The 16,810-nt window shown below is 48.5% G+C and overlaps 1 protein-coding gene across 2 annotated transcripts in view; it reads right to left on the bottom strand.

The window, feature by feature from the left end:
* Positions 1–16,810, bottom strand: part of CAMKK1 (calcium/calmodulin-dependent protein kinase kinase 1, alpha) — a 63,689-nt gene that overhangs the window by 28,211 nt on the left and 18,668 nt on the right. For both annotated transcript variants that reach the window (XM_009319282.1, XM_009319284.1), the window contains 5 exons: positions 13,617–13,668; positions 12,917–13,050; positions 12,282–12,318; positions 9,872–9,893; positions 7,799–7,887 (listed from right to left, as the gene is read on the bottom strand). In XM_009319282.1, coding sequence (XP_009317557.1) covers positions 7,799–7,887; positions 9,872–9,893; positions 12,282–12,318; positions 12,917–13,050; positions 13,617–13,668 — 334 coding nt within the window. The remainder of the gene's footprint in view (positions 1–7,798; positions 7,888–9,871; positions 9,894–12,281; positions 12,319–12,916; positions 13,051–13,616; positions 13,669–16,810) is intronic.

Raw genomic sequence — 16,810 nt, 5'->3', positions numbered from 1 at the left:
GCTCCACCAGCTAGTTACTCTCACTCTTATACAAAGTCCTCATCGATCACATATCAGCAACACTTGCAGCTACATAAAAGGTTTTTTGTTTGGGTTTTTTTATCATCTAAATAGAGCTCATCTGCACCTGATAAAACATGAGCCAGCCCCTCTTCTGCTGGTGGTGTCATTTATACCATCCAGCACCTTGCAGCTGTAGTTGCGGTCAAGAGCCCCCACCTCAACGTGTTCAGTTTTGAGAGGCTCTGAACTTGCGCAGGCAAGAGGCAGGAGCAGAGAAGGAGCAAGTCCCCATCCCACACATGGGAACGGAGGCACAGATGGATCAAGTAGCTCACTGGGAAGCACAGTAGAGCACACAGCAGCTCCATCACAGACTCGTGTCCCAGCTCTGCTGGCCCACACCAACATGAGGCCTGAGGAACTCACATCTGCCAAGAGCCAAACAAGATCAAACCCATCTGTGCTGCTGATGCTTGAGAGCGCCCACCCCGGGCTTGCATTGCAGTAGGTATTCTTCAGAATAGACAAGCCCATGTTGACTCAGCTGTTGATTTGTTTGCTTAAATTTCCTTTTAAGATAATGGAAATTATTCTCACATTGATTATCGAGTAGATTAAGTCTTATCTCAGAAAAGCCAGCTTTGATCTGCACATCAGGCTCTTTGTTATTGCTCCAGGCTTAGCGTGCAGGGCTCCAGAGCATCGCAGGCATTCATACGGGCGCCTTGCAGAGAACCGCTGCTGGCAAGGTAACTTCCCAACGGCTTTAGCTGGGTGTCATGACCCAGTAGCTCAGATGAGACAAGCAGAGGGGACCAGAATTGCCACCCTTAGTTTCCCTAGACACAGTCACAGTAGGGCAATTGTGCATTTTCTCCAGAGAATGCAGGAAATAATGTTTTTTCTTACTTTCAGCCACACTGACAGCAACTGTTTCAGCTTCTCATGAGCTGGATAAAATACTGAGCTTGCAGCTAAACAGCAGAAGGGACAGCCACTGTGCTTCATCTTGACTGTGCAAGTCAGCAGGGTTTTCCTCTGGGTAAAGCTTGTGTGCGTGTTCTGCGTTAAGTGTCTGCTCCTGGCTAGTGTCACAGCCAGACTACCTGCTTAGACAGACCTTTCATTGCTTATTCTTATTCCTTACTTAAGCTCTTATTAAACAAAGCTACTTGTGTCCCAATCCCAAAACCAAACTGGCATACCTTCCTGGCACATCCCTCATGTCTTTTGATGGAGTACGCTTCTCCCTCACAACCTCTCCTGTGGCTCCCAGGTACATCTCCTGCCACTGGAGAAGAGTTTAAGGTATCTACTCCTTATGTTGAACCCGACATCTGCTTACAACAAGGAAAACATTTCTGGTCAGCAGGCAGCAACCTGACACTGGAAGAAAATCCTCCCGTTACATGCTTCACCTGGTACTGGTTTCCACTGTTCATCTGCCAAAGCAAACTGGCATAACACCAAATTCACCTTCACTCAAACCCATTTACTGTGCAGTTATTAAATATAAGTCAGCACTGAGTCAATCCAGAAGGAAATTTTGCTGCCTTTAAGAAGTCAAACCTGTATTCAGGTATCACCATACCCAGGATATCCGAAGTAAGACAGCAGAATATCTGTGTTTGTCCAGCAAACCTGTAGGCTTTGGTGTGGGACAGATATGCCAACTCCTGCAGTAAATATTTTCAGCCACATTTACTGTAGAAGACAACTCTGAAATACTGTTGTGCCCTCAATTAATAAGGCTTGGGGGCTCCAGGACTGCTAGCTTTTTCTAACAGATGGTCAAAGGGGTGTCCTTGGCACAGACAAGGACTCTGCAGCCTTGAAAAGCCACCCCTGAGGTAAGATGTGATTGAGGTCTGTAAACCAGGGGTGGCACGGAGAGGGCATGATCATTCCTAAGTCACTACTGGCATCAGCTGAAACCTGCAGGATCAGACTCAACCCCAAATGGGAACTGATCCCCACAGTATGTAAGTAGGAGGTAGCAGACGATGAAGATTTACACAAGTTTAAAAAGGGATTGGACAAATGAATGGAACAATATCAGAGGCTACTAAAGACACAACCTTTGGCCGAGGAAATGCTTGAGTCACCGATCTCAGGGTGCTGGAAGGCATGCTGCAGGGTGTACGGCTGGATGCCCGCCTGGCTGGCACTGCTGGTGGGTCCCAGCTGCAACACACCATGGGCTGACCCGCAGCTGTCTGGCTCTGCGGGGGAGCACTGTATTCACCTCCCAGCTTTCAGGATTGACTCCTGCCGCGGCTGCTAACTCCTTCGGTGACTATTTGCTATCCAGCACATCTATTTCTGCTGAGTATCATTGGGAAAGCAATGTTTGCCTTACTAGAAGGGAGACTGAAGCTTAAATAACCCCAGAGAAGCACTACTAGAGGGGAGTTACAAGTGGAAAGGAAGGTAATTGCACACATCCACAATTCACAGAGACGCTTAAGCACATGGCTTTAGTTAGTGACACAAATAATCCAGCAAAACTTTTCTATCCAAAGCACTTAAGTACATTCTGAAATTACCACTCCAGTGGTACTTACAACAAGCAGACAGCCTGCCTCCCCAGTTCATGAGGGGGTGTGTGCAATGTCGTCAGTGCTGGGGAAGTCTTGCAAGTGGGAGCAAAAGCACTTTCCTTCGTAAGGCTCATTTCACCAGGATGGGAATTAAAGTTTGCATGTGCTTAAATGACTCCTGAAGTAGTCTGCACAACAGAGCCCAGGTCTAAGACAGGCATACGAAAACAGAACAGGCGAACCAGTAATATTACCACACTTAAGCCAAAATATTTTCCCAGCAGTTCAGGGGCCACTCTACCATGGGCAAATCTCCCCAGCTCTCAGACCTTGAACCTGCCTCTGTTTCTTCATTGATCAGTGAAAGACGCTGAGACTGTGCATGTATCAAAGTGCACTTCCTGATATTAAACGTACTAAACCCAGAAACCCAGCCAAAAGCAGTCGACAAAGCAAGGCAGCACTGTGCCATTGCTTGGATGGGGGAGCTCTCAGCTCTCTCCACAGGCCATCTGTCCCTGCCTCCCACCGTGCCTAAGCCAGGCTTCCCATCCAGCATGGGATGTTTCTGCTCTCATCACACTGACGTCCCTCCAAATGCTTCTCCCCAGAGCCAGCCCTCTCGCAGGAGGCCTCCACCCCAGGCAAGTGGCATGAGTAACGAGTGGAGTCCAGTCCCCATGGACACACAGCAGCCATGGACCATGTGCCACCACCAGTAATTTAAAAGGTCAGCTCATGTTTCCCATTGGCTTGGCTCCTGCAGCCCCTTCCCACTCGCCACATACCATTTGCACCACGGGCAGTGCACTGGCCTGGATTGATGCCTTGCAGGCTCCCACAGGAATCCAGTTTGCAACTTCTAATTTAATAAAACCCAACCAGCAATTATGCATTTGCTGCTGTGACGACTACGAGCTTCAAGCAGCTGCATGGTTATTGAGTCTCCCAAATTACATAACAATTATGTATGCTTACATTAAAATTACCTTGCAATCTCTAGATTGCCTGGCAACACTTTTCCTTCAGTGTGCACAAATGGTGCACTTTTCTTCTGTAATTACATAGTAATTGCCACACATTTACCCAGCAGTTCTGAGAGAACACCATTTTTAACTTTAATTCGCTAATAAAATAAGTGGTTACTCAAAAGCCCAAAAAAGCATCCTATTGTTCCTGTTGTTGGGAGTGTTTGGGCATCCTATAATTTATTGCCCTGTTTCACTCCCTCTGCCTCAGACTACCCACACTTTACTTTTTTTTTTTTACTATCTTCTAAACTTAAAGTTTCCTCTGAGCAGGAACTGTTACACCAGCAGCATCCAGCACAGCAGAGCTTGGATCTCCCAGCTGAGGCATACAGGTTCTGCTATAATATGAATGTTAATGAGAATATAAAAAGCTGCAGTCTTCACCCTTCAAACTCTACTGAAAAAAAAGTCTTGTGCTTCCCCATTCATATTATACACTTCCACTGACTTCCTGGGGTGACCTGACTGATTTTGGCAGAACCTGGAAGCTTCTGGACTGTCACAGACTCACAAACATTGATTTCATTCCCACCCACTGGTTTTAGACAAAAAATGAGGTGGTGTTGCATTTCAATGTGGAGATGGACCAAAGCACTGCAAACCACCTTCCTCTGCCTCGGCAAGGTCCGCCGTGCTCAGAGACTTGTTCTCTACAGGTTTTTGAAACCAAGTAAGTCTTCAACAAAACCAAGGGGCTTGCTCTGGCTCTGAGGAGCTGCTGAGCTTGCAGGGGCCACCAGAGATTGGTGAAATGAAGGCAGACGTGGCTCAAAGCACTATGGCAGCATGAAACGTTCCTTTTGAATTTGACACAGCTACATGTTGGCTTTTTGAAAGCACATCTGAAACAATTCCCTTTGGTTTGTGAAAGAAGCAGGTATTTCTTTCCAAAGTTGAAACAGCTGGAAAAAATCCTCACTTTGGACTAAACAGGGAGGGTGACACGGCTCTGTCTCACACACGTTTGACCTTTCACGTATTGCACGCTGCTCATTGACTGGGGATAATGATCACTTGCTCAAGCATCCTTGTCCCTCCCTCTGCTGGCTGCCCTGCCTTCAGATCTGCTACCAAAACCATGTGTTTGCACTGCCAAAGTAAGCCAGGTTTATGAAAGGTTGCCATGCCTGAGAGACACCAAGCTAACCTACATCAGTCTCTCAGAACCTAGCACAGCAGAGCTACCTCTGCTGTCAGGTCAGCACAGTGATAACCTCAAGGGTGGTGTGGGGACACTGCTGGCTGGAAGAGGAGCCAAGCCAAAGGCCACCTACCCCAGCACACCGTCTCCTGCTGGGGTCAATACCTTGGGGAAAAGCATCAGGCAGAGAGATGTAACACCTTCGGTGCCCGTACTCCCTGCTTTAGGCAGCCCGATGGCAAACTCTGCCTGCATCCTCATATTTCATAGTCCTTGATGTTCTTTTCTTCCACAGACTTGTCTAATCACTTTGAGCCCATTTAGTTCTGGCACCTGCTATCTCCTCTAGCTATGAACTTCACAGTTTAATTACATGCTACATGAAAGAGTAATTCCTTCTGGTTTAAACTTGCTACCTGATTATTTTGTTTACTACCCCTCAGTTCTTGTGTTTTTAGAGACAGAGAGATTCGTTCCCTGTTCACCACTTCCCTGACGCTTAGGATTTTATAAGCCTCTGTCATATCACCCCTTCCCATGATAATTTTCAAATCTTAAGAGCTTTGGTCTTATCTCTGTACAGAAGATGTTCCACCTCTGTGTAGATGATGTTCCAGGACCATCCTGATCACCCTTCTCGGGCTTTTTTCAGTTCTACAAAGCTGTTTCTAAGACAGGCTGAGCCGAGTTGCACAAAATATTCAATACTCTTTGCCTGTATCTAAGAGCTCTTACAGATCCAATTAACCGTATAATGGCATTTTCTGTTTTCTTCTCTATTTCATTTCCAATAATTCCCCAAATCTTGTTAGCTTTGTTGACTGTCACTAAGTAATGGGCTGGCATTTTCAAGAGAACTATCCAGAACAAAGCCTGAGTGAGAACAGCTAATTTAGAGCCTGTCACTATGTACGTATTTTTAGTGTTGTTTCTCCCCCTCGTGCATTACCCTGCAGTCAGCAACATTAATTTTTATCTGCCATTTTATCATGCCGTCACTTGCTATCATGGCATCTTCCCACCAGTCTTCGCAGTTAGTTCTAACAATGACTATCCTGAATAACTAGATGTCATCACCAATCTCTCTTATTGTACTCTATCCCTAAATGACCAGAAAAAGGGTATATTGAACAACCCAGGCCACATTATGGATTTCTGTTTAACTGCACTAGTGACTTTTCTCCATTGTGAAAGCTGTATTCCTACTTTCCTGATTAGTTATTAATCCACAAGAGGCCATCCAACCAAAGAGACTTACGAGCTTCTTTATAAGCTACTGTTAATGGATCTAATAAAAAGCTGTTTGGCAGTCGAAACACAATGTAGCAACAGGATCACCTTATCTACATGTTTGTTGACTCCTCTGGAAAACGAATAGATCTGCAAGGCATGAATTGCCTCTGCGAAAGGTGTATCATCTCTCCCTCCTCGTATTCAGCCATCCAACCATGGTGAAGTCTTTAGTGCATCAATGTGCAGAGAAAGCAGTCAATAAGATTGCCAAACTCTATGGAGAGCCGCCTACAAAGAGGACAGCAGAATCGAACAGGCACAGAGACAAACACAGCTCACCAGTGGTTTGCCTGACAACGCACCCAGCTGGTACACAAGCAGTAACTGCAAACCAGCCGACTCATGGGTACCTCCGTGCTGCATGGGTCCCTGGTAGCACCCTGTGCATGAACTGCTCCAGTGCAAGGAGCAGCGCTGAGGATAAAGGCAGGGACCTTCTACTGCAAAAGGGAGAGAAGGGGCTCAGGCTAATGTGAGTGAGCAACAGGGGATCCGAGTTGTGCCTTCTGACTTGGTGACAATGCTGGTAAGAGGCTCAGGAGGAGTGGGAATGGGCAGTGTAATATGTTTAGACACAGCATGGGAGTAATGCCAGCTACCAGCACCACACCACATCAAAGCACCAGGCTCTCTGACCCCCCTGCATGGTACTGATGTATCCTGCACCCATAAATGCCCAGCTCTCCTGTGCTTGCTACTTTCAGAGGTCTGCCTTACAGAAAAGAACGCAACCAGCAATTTCATGGGTATCCTCCCACTGCTGGCACAGGTCAGAAGAGAAGCCCAGACGTGAAGCCTGCAGCACAAGGTCTGCAGATCAGCAGTGAGCAAAATGCACCATCTGACAGCCTCACATCCCCTGCTGCAGAGAGTGAGAGGTTACATGGACATGCCAGCTCTGCTAAGAGTCCACAAGGGGAAAACACCAGCCAGCCCTTGCTGCTCCTCAGGGCCCACGCTCACAAGATGCCAGCACATAGACTGCTCTACCTTGTGTCTTCGATTCAGGGACCCCTCTTCTCCCACCCCTGCCAGGTTCATGCCAGCAGAGACGTGTCAACTACAATGGGGCCAGAAAAATCCCTGCTGTCATTTACAGACCTATTGTGCCCTCCTTGTACTCTTCAGGACCAATGCTCAGCAAAGAATCTGGCCTCAGCCACACTGGGAGAAGACTTACTGAAAAAAGGTGATGATAATCAAATAGGCTACAAACAGGAAACCTGCTGCTGGAGTCTCTGGATGGAGCCTGGGAACACACTTGAGTCACTACCTCCCTGGGAGGGCACAGCAGCACCAGGCTTTTGTCACAACACAGCCCTGAGCGACAAGTCAGAAACTGATGCTGTGGAGGGAGCGGACGAGGGCAGACACCCTCCCAGTGCTGCTCGCCAGCTCTCCCCATGGCTGGCACTTGCCCTGCTAAGCTGGAGACAGCAATTTGTTCTAGCTGAAGCTAACTGACTCAGTCTGTGTCAGTGCAAACACACATTTTCTGGCTCTGCTATTGCCTTCAAAGATGCTCTCCAAAAAGAGATAAATAGAAGAAAAAAGGAAGCCACTATTTTCATAATGTCCTTTTTAAGGAATGCCTGCTCCTGGCATCTGTGATACTGCCAGATAAATCTGAGCTGAGCAGGGCCACCACCAACTGCAAACCCTGTCACATGCAAGTAGAGGGGACTTCACTCATTCGACTGACAGCCCTGAGTCGACATGCTTCTCCCCAGCTGAGCAGGAGGCTGACGCACATGCTCTGCAAAGCTGCTGTCAGTGCTGGTGGTACTCACAGTACTCAATGCCCAAGACGATGTCTCGGAAGTAGAGCCGAGCCTGCTCCTCGCTGAAGGGCTGGTCACTCGGTACCTCCATGACAGGCCTGTTAGGAAGAGGGAGAGTAACTAAGTACTTTGCAGAATGGCAGTATCCATCCTTGCTGGAGGAGTTTCAGGTTCTCCATCACTATGTCGCCAGCATTGAGGGCCAGGCTCCCAAGAGGTTCTGGGTGCTGTGACACAGGACAGAGGCGCAGACATCCTTTCTGGATGCAGCAACACCTAAGTTAGTGAGCTTGGCTAGTGGGGACGGGTGGCTTCACACAGTCCCTGAGCCAGCGTGAACCACAGAGCTCTCACCAACATCAGGATTAACTGCTGCTGTCTGCACAAAATAGGACAAACACTTCATTCACTGAGAGTCCTAATGGGAAAAGCGTAGTGAAAGAACAAAACTGGATCTTGGCTTTTGGTTTCTTGCTAAAGCTGCTCAAGGATGTGAGCACCAGCATCACCAGCAGGCACCAGGCAGCAGTGGGGATAGAGTGCCCTTTGCTGTGCACTGGATGTCATGCCTGCTGGGGCTCAGTCCTGAAGCAACATCAGCGTGCAGCTAGTCTAAACCAAGGCAGAATCTAGGCATGAACCATTGGCTCAAAGGTTAAGTGGGAATCTTTCCAGTGCATTGCGCTAAACTGCTTTGAAAACCTATTTTGCTGTTCAGGGTTCAGCCACCACCAGAACCCAGCCATTCAGCCCTGAACAGCCAAGGTTACCTGGTCAGCTTCTTCTCTCCTTTCCTTTGTATGCCACCACTGCTGAGAGATGCACAGTATCATCTAAAAGCCCCTCTTCTAGCTGTGCCTGCTGAAAGCTGAGGGCAAAGAGGCTTTAAGAGCTAGTCAGCATCTTCTGTTCCCCAGCAGATGAAAGGCAGGAGCTAAGTACTTCACTGCACTGGAGGTTAATCCTGCTTGTGCTCGGCAGCTTGACCTTGCATTTGGACATACGCCCACTGACTCGGGCTGGATTTAAGTGAGTGCTCCTGAAACACGGTCCTTGCAAGCCAAACCCTGTCCGAGAATAGCCCATTGCCAAAACCAGGCTCTGTGGCTCTTCCCCCCAGCACCCATCAGCAAATCCTTCCTGCAGCACTTCTCTCTTCTCCCTTGCTGCCATTTGATCAGTGGCCTTCATCTCCCATTTGCATTTTTTCTGCCACTGCCTTCCCTCCCTCTTCATGCACATTTTTCTGCTGCTGAAACCAGGGAGAAATAATGTGAGCGACAGGACTGGCAGAGGCACTAATGGAGTCTAATTGCCTTCTGCTAGAGGCAGACAGGCTGCGCTCAGCTGAGCTGCACATTCCCTGGCCACAGCTGATTACAGGAGCTTTTTTTTTTCTCCCGCTCTCCTACAGGATAGTCATCAGCCTGGTCACCAGGGAGACTGGGAAGCCTCTCACCAGCAACCCACTGGAGCTGGCAGCCTGCAAGAGGCTTGTTCATGGGGCCAGAGAGAAAGATAAGCCCTTTGGGAATCTCCCCCATCCTGGGCACAGCTCTCCCAACCTCGCTGTGACTCTGCAGACCTGCAGAATCAGCACAGGTGTAGCAAAAAGCAGTGAGGAGGCTCCCACCACCTTATCACTTCTGCTATGGAAAAACATGCCGACAAAACAGCGTCCCACAGTATATTAGTGCTAGGGGCAAAATAAGGCAGCAGGTGGCAAGCAAGTGTTGATGCAACCACACACCCCTTGTGCCAGAGGAAGCCACGATGTGGCTGTTACCCCAGAGTATTCCTATTAAAACCTTTTCTTCCAGGCACCTGATGGGGAACTGGCATCAAATCTGTTTTCCGGATCAAAGCCTGACACCAGGACATGTCCTCCCAGCCCATTATTATTCACCACATCATTCCAGGCTGTAACAGTGCAAAGGCAACTACAGCTGGATTTTGCCTCCTCTGCGCTTGCCTGCAGACAGCAGTTTGCCCCACTGTACGTATCAAACCTCCATTTACACCTAGGAAGCTAATGATGACACCAAAAATTTCAACACGAGGGATCCCAGGAGGGTTACTTACCCTTTCCTCAGGAGGTCAAACACTGCAAGAAAAGGAAATCAAACCATGAATGAATCAGAAAAGGGGACTGGGCTTATTCGTTTTTTAGCACCTACAAAAACACATCCATTCCCATACCTGCAAAATCAATTTATCGCCACTCACTTCTCTTCCCTCACCCATGACAAGGACACCAGAGGATGCAAAGTGAAAATATTCATCTCTTCAGCAAAGACAAATATCCCCACATCCCACCAGCTCCACACAGGGAGACAGCAGGTGCTAATTTATCAACCATATTTCTGCTGCTGCTGGTGTCAGCCCTTGCTGATTTGAGCCCCATCTTATTCAGTACCTTCAGGGAGGGTGTTTGGTGTGATATTTCTGCTAAATTGTTGATGCTGAACAAGATGCTGTAAGAACATGTTGCTCCATTTCTGCTGTGTCAATCAACAGCACAGCTACATGGCTGTCAGAGGTAAACGCTTCCTGGCAGGAGCAATTGGAGAGGATTTGTTGGTGTGAGCTGAGGTTTGTAGAGCACATGAGTTTTTGTGTCTGATTAGGGGGTTGGTGGCAATGTGTTTTTCTGATCCTGTCTCTGACCTTTTCTGCAAACAGGAGAAGGATCTGCCTTTATCTAGTGGGAGAGCTCTTTCCTCATGAATTACTAAGGGATTTCTTGCACCTCCCAGGAAATCCGAGCAGATCGCCCTCCCCAAAGCACCAGGCAGCCCTGCTTACAGCTGTGAGGTTAGACCAGCTGAAGGTACAAATGCAACAAGCCAGCCTGCATTGGCTCATCTTGCTCTCCAGGCTGAAGCAGCTGCAGCTTGTGGCAGCATTTCATTATTCAACCATCTTGTGCCATTGAAGGTTGCTCAATTCCTATCAGCACCCTCCATCCCCTGCTTTCTTCCCAATGAGCACGCAGCAGAGTGCTCACAGCAGTACTTAATGCCAGCAGTAAATAGCAAAGAGCAAACTCCACTTTCCCTAGTTTTGCTTTGTAGCAGGGGCCATTTTTGGAAGGAGAAAGGTGCAGTTATCATTGGCTGTGTCAGCAGCAGGAGGGAGGAAACCCACTTGCAGAAGGCTCAATTCTGAGCAGCACTGAGCATCCACAGCTTCCCCTTGCTGCCGAGGGAACTGCAGAAGCAGGAGCTTGATTTGCCTGCATCGCTCTGCCTGAACCATCCACAGGATCCCAGGTAGAGCAAAGGAGTGCAAAGAGCTGATGGGGCATGGACAACATGGACACAGCCACTGGTCGCTGCCCAGGGACCAGTGCAACCTCCCCAGGGCCCCCAACGGGACAAAGATTTCCCACTTGTCCTGCTGCTATTGCTGCCATTTCTGGGACTGTTATCTCACTCCACAGGGAGAGCTTGGTGTTTTGTTTTGGTTTTTTTTTTTTTTCTTTTCTGCAGCTTTTTCGACTTCCTCATGCATTTATTTTCATTCAACAAAAACACTCGCTACCTCATCTCTCCCCTTCTCTCCATCCCTAGGAGTTCAGGCCTTTAAACGATGGCCTCAGCCGCCCTCCCCACCACATGTGCATCTGCCTTGGCTGCTACTTTGCAATGCTGCCAGAGTGCCACTGGCACTTCAGCCGAAAGGGAAAAGTGGCCTTTCAAAGGCAAATAGCTTCATTTGCTAGGCAGAGCCCCCTTTCACAGGCAGCTTCAAAAGCATCCCATAATTATTTCATGAGAAGCAGCCTTTGAGCCTGTCTCATCAGGAAACATTATGGGGAAGCAGAGATGTGATAGGGTCAGACGTCCCCCTTCTCTGGCCCATCTCAGAGGGCACCTCAGTGCCTCCCAGGCCTGTCCCTCCAGGTTTTGCCCAAATGGGAGTTAGGCTGTGGCTGGCACTTCCAAGGTCTGGGGGAGAGAAAGACAAAATGGTTGGAAATTCCTCACCCCCTGCATAGGAGTGCTGCTGTCTTAGGAGGTCCCGAGGCTCAGCAGGGTGGTCAGTGTCTCTGCAGGGGTCACAGGGAACACCCTGAGACAAGACTGCTTTCCGGAGTCACTACCTCTTATCCACAGCCTACGGGAGGAGTCTGGAGAGACCAACCTCATACCAGGAGGATGAGAAGTCATCCTGCACCCTCCCCTTCTCTCCTGGCTCTAGGACTGGAACCGACATATACATAGGGGAGGGCAGAGCCACTGTCACGTTTTAGTGTCCCCATGGCAAGGAGATGTGCACAGCTGTACTAAGACACAAGGCTGCCTTACCCTACTGCAAGGGGCCCTACCGTCCCACTGCCTTTACAGGTGTTTAACTTTTCAGAAAAAAATAAGTCTGCTGAAGTCAGTATAAGTTTCCTCCTAGGGTTGACCCCGAGCTCTGGTACATGTTACCTGTATCACTAGGTCTAAGCCCAGACAGTTCTGTTAGCATATAATGACTCACATACCCATGTACAAGTTGTCCTCTGCAGGATCATCAAGGACCTGTAATTGATAACAGAGAGATAAGGGGAAAGCGGAAAGAGAAAAACAGCAGGGGAAAAAAAAAAGATTTAAGGAAATAACATTTTACTGCTCCCTGTACAGTGTGCTGAGCTGCAGAGCACTGAGAATGACTTAGGCTAATATTTAGAGATTCCTGCAGAGAGACGGGCTTTGAGGGACACAGGTTTTCCTGTGTCCAGAAAAATCTGGGCTTCTGCCTGTATTTAGAGAAACAGCCTACCAATAAAGGCACTGCTTGTCCTAATCTGACCTCAGCCATATTGAAAATGGCACTGAAGCCTTGCACTTGTGCACCTGCCCAGGCTTTTCCACACACAAGTTTCACTGGTCAAAGCTTGCTGCTATTTCTACTAGCACAGCCAGCTGCCTTCTCTTAGGCACCAGCCCAAAGCCCAGGGTAAGTATTTCAGTTTGTCATACACAATTGGCATGAGCTTGCTTGGAATCACCAGCCTAAATTTCTGAACAACTATTTTAAACCAATTTTGGCTAAAGTAGGAGCAGTTGAAGAAAGATCCTCTTGTGCAATACAAACCAGGCTTGTTTCAGTGTAGCTGAGGGTGGAGAAGCAGCTCACCTCTATCAGCTTAACGATGTTGACATGGTCCAGTTTCTTTAAGATGGCTATTTCCTGATAGACTCTGTCCAGTGGTGCCATGGGTTTTGGCTGCTCTCCAGAGGATGCTTTCGACCCTCTGGGAGGAGGCCGACCTGCAATCACAATAACATGGTGAAGAACTACTCATTTTTCAGCAGCACCTCGCACGCAGCCACTGGCCCCTCTGCAGATACCTCCAGCTATTCTGGAAGATCTCATCACCTTGTTATCATCCCAAAGCATTACAGTCTCCACCCAGAACAGAGATCTCCAAGCCTCATTCAGATCTACTGGCTTCCCAGCCTGGTCTGTTTGCCAGGTCCCATGGCCCAGCCACTGGAGCCAGGTGCTGCCTGAGGGGGTTGGAGAGCCCCTGGGAGGAGGGGGCCTACCCTGCCTAACTTCCAGCACTTAATTAGGCTTCATAGATGGTGAACATGGAAGAGTCAGCACTTCAAAGAGATCCAGAAAATCAAAGCCAGGAACCTAATTACAGGGTGTGTTGAATTTCCCTGTGGTTGTGCCTGCCCTTACACCACCCACTGCATTTTAATCAGCCCCCCAGCTACTTGGGCAGCTTTCAAATGAGGCCAGCTTCTGCAGTCCTTTGCAGATGTTTCTACAGAGAGATGTGCCTGGCTGAGGACAACAGGCAGACCTCTAAATGCGAGATACCCACGTGGAAATCCATACTGCTTCAAGAGCTTCTTTTTGGAGAGGACTTTCATAGCCTGAAGGAAGAAAACAAAGCAGTGTTAAAACTGAACAAGAGCCCAAGTGCTCATTGCTGTGACCCGGGAGTATGCTGGGCATCGGGGACTGGCTCAGGTCTGTCCTCAACCTAGAGAAGTCGTCTTTTGGTTAGTGGTGGCCATGAGACACACAAACACACTGACACAAGCTTTCCTAAAGGCACTACTAACCATTTGTTTCATTCATCTTTTTCCCATGAAAAAATAAACAGGTTTGATTTTTTTTAAATTGGACAGAGAAAAAGGAGCCCAATTTCTGCATTTGGGGCAGGAGCTTGAAGGACCTAGCTGACCTTTAAGTACCTGCTATTTTGGGTGATGCTATGGCCATGCCGCAAGTCAGAGCCACTGCAAGGCTGTTTCACCTTACGTTTTGCTTTGCCAGAGGGTCTAGGAAGGAAAAGAGCTGGAGTGTCATGGCCGTACCACTAACCATAACAGACCTGGAATAGGGTGAGGACACAGCCCTCTGCACTGCCTGGGGAGGCCTTTTGTATTCTCAAAGACTACTTTTGCCCCATAAATCTCTTCTCTGCTGTCAGAGCAATACAGAGCACCTGCAGTGTGATCCAGCATCATGCCCAAGACCACGAACAAGATACTTCATGGGCATTCGCTCCCTGCACCATCAGAAATGGCGAAGCCAGCTCTGTGCAGGAGCATGGCGAAGGCACAGGGAGGGAAGCAGGTTTTTGCCAGCGGCTTTCCTCCCTTCTCGTACCCAATCGTATGCTGACACCGTTGCGAACCCAGGCAGCTGAGGCGTGGGAGAGGGTCAGGGTAATTTTTTCTGCCATCCAATTGGCATTAGCATAGTGGCAAAAGGCAATCTGAATTTAATAAACAGTCTCTGAGCCTCCATCTGCTCTGTGCGTTAATAACCTTTTTGAGGGCCACTCAAACAGCCCTGAGTGGCCCAGCAGATAAATATTTCATGAGAAACCAGCTCATGGTACAATTTGCTTAGGAAAACAGTCTATGCTCCCAGGGGCTGGTACGGTCACTTGCTCCTTCCCCTAGAATAGGTAGTTACTCCTATTAGTTAAGCATCCGAATCTGTAATTCACACTGGAGTGACCCTTGCGAAACATAATTAACCAAAGACTCCTGCAGGACACAGTCAAATGCCAAGGAATTTCGCATTAATACCGCAGAGGCAGGCTCCCTGCACACTACCTGTTTTTAACACGTACACCAGGAACAGGTCACCAAAACCATTTCTGTGAGCTCCTCCCAGAGCTGTTTTTACTGGCAGCAATGCCACCGCGCACCCCAGGATCCCCACCTCCCATCAGTGCTCCCGCTGCAGCCAGGTTCACAGCTTGCTGAAAGGATTGTTATTTTTGGTACTGATCCAGTGAAATCCTCTGGATTTGCACCCGTGTAATTGAGAAGAGAGACTGTGTAGTTCTCAATCCTGCCTGACAGCTCCCAAGCCAACTGTTGGAAACAATGGTGTTGAGAGACAGACTCAGAAGTGCTTATCTTTTACTTAGCACAGTGCTGTGTCCAATACAGACAGCCAAATGATTCATGGTCTGCTGAAAGAGGATCCAAGATGTGCGCAACCACCTCCAAGGACGGCCACAACCAAGCCTGGAGGACTTCCTACGCTCCCTGCTTTTATCTCTCCATAATGAAAATTTATGGGAAAAATCAAAAGGAATTGGTACACCTATTTCTCTTTCAACCATCGCCAGCGCAAGAGGAGAAGGCTCTCCTTCCTCCAATCCCACTTTGAGTCCTCCCTGCCTTCTGGCAAGGAGCTTTAGAAAAAGAAGAAATAGAAGATGCAATTTGGTGCTGAAAGCTCCCAAGTTGCATCAATGCTTGGGGGAACCCAGCCTAAGGAACTGAACCATCGCCACCAGCTGTGCCCGCATCAGGCTAGTCCTTCCCGGGGCAGGTTCTGGGGAGAGGCTAGAGGGAGCCCGAAGGTACAGGGAGGAGCAATAGCAAAGACAAGAATTGCTCTTGGGGACAGAAGTGGAGGGAACAAGAGCTACTGCTGTCACCGAAACTCCTTGAAGGATGCTATGAGGGGCGATGGGGAGATGAGTGGGCATTACTGTATTGTAGGTGAGCTGACTATAAGCCACCTCTACTGCTGTGGAAGAACCACCAGGACATGCTTATAGCAACTTCAAAGCACCAGTATCTGCTACTACACAAGTAAGGCTGGATCAGAAGAGAGGACCTGTCCCACTGCGCTTTCAAATGCAAACGGGGGACGAAGAGTAAACTTCATCATGCCAGAGCCACTTAATTATCACAAGAGCAGAGACGAGAGCACACGGCCATGAAGCCTCACTTTAATTACAGCGCAAGCAGGCAGGACAAGGCTTCCTCACTGAATTGTAGCTGCGCATAATGGGAGCAACACAGGGATGCTTCAGCAAACCTCTCCTTCCGGGCTCACATGCATGAAAGAGCCAAAGACATTTGTACTCACAGGCAGAGCTAATTACCCAGATAATGCCTTTCCGATAAAGAACCAGCTCAGAGCCAGCTGAGGGATTTTCCCTTTGCACTGGCAAGCATTGCTTCAGCTTCCTCAGGAAAAGAGGGAGCCTAGAGGAGATTTCCTCCACACATGCCCTTGCACCCACCTTCCTTCTGACTATTCACACGTGGACATTGATATTTTACCCCATCACACACGGGTCTTGATATTTGCCTTTGAAATGCAGCAGGAACTGTGTGCTTTTCTTTGATGTATGTTTATTATCTAAGTTTACTGCTCTCCTCCTAGCAACCTTGCAGCTGGTAACCACAGGGAAGCCACCCGAGGGAAAGGAGATCCCAGGTTTATGGAGAGGAGGGATGCCTGGGACAGCAGCTTTCACAACAGCAAGACTTCAAGCCCGCATCCTGCTGCTGGTAATGACAACAGCAAAATGGCCATTAGTTGCAGGTGGGAAGGGTGATAAAATGGATCAAGCCAAGGGAACTTATCACCTGTCCTTTGTGATGCTCTCAGCACTTAGGATGTCATTTTATTTGCTAACAGAGACTTGCATGGCAAGGGCAGAAGACCTGTGCACAGTCCCTACCTGCAGCTCCCAGGGGAGTGGGGTGTTGGTCAAAGGTCATTACTAATCACCTAAATCCTTTGCCAGTG

The sequence above is a fragment of the Pygoscelis adeliae genome, unplaced genomic scaffold, assembly GCF_000699105.1.
Source record: "Pygoscelis adeliae isolate BGI_AS28 unplaced genomic scaffold, ASM69910v1 Scaffold282, whole genome shotgun sequence".
Lineage (NCBI taxonomy): Eukaryota > Metazoa > Chordata > Aves > Sphenisciformes > Spheniscidae > Pygoscelis > Pygoscelis adeliae.
The sequence above is the reverse complement of the archived record's forward strand: the minus strand, read 5'-3'. Positions and strand labels throughout refer to the sequence as shown.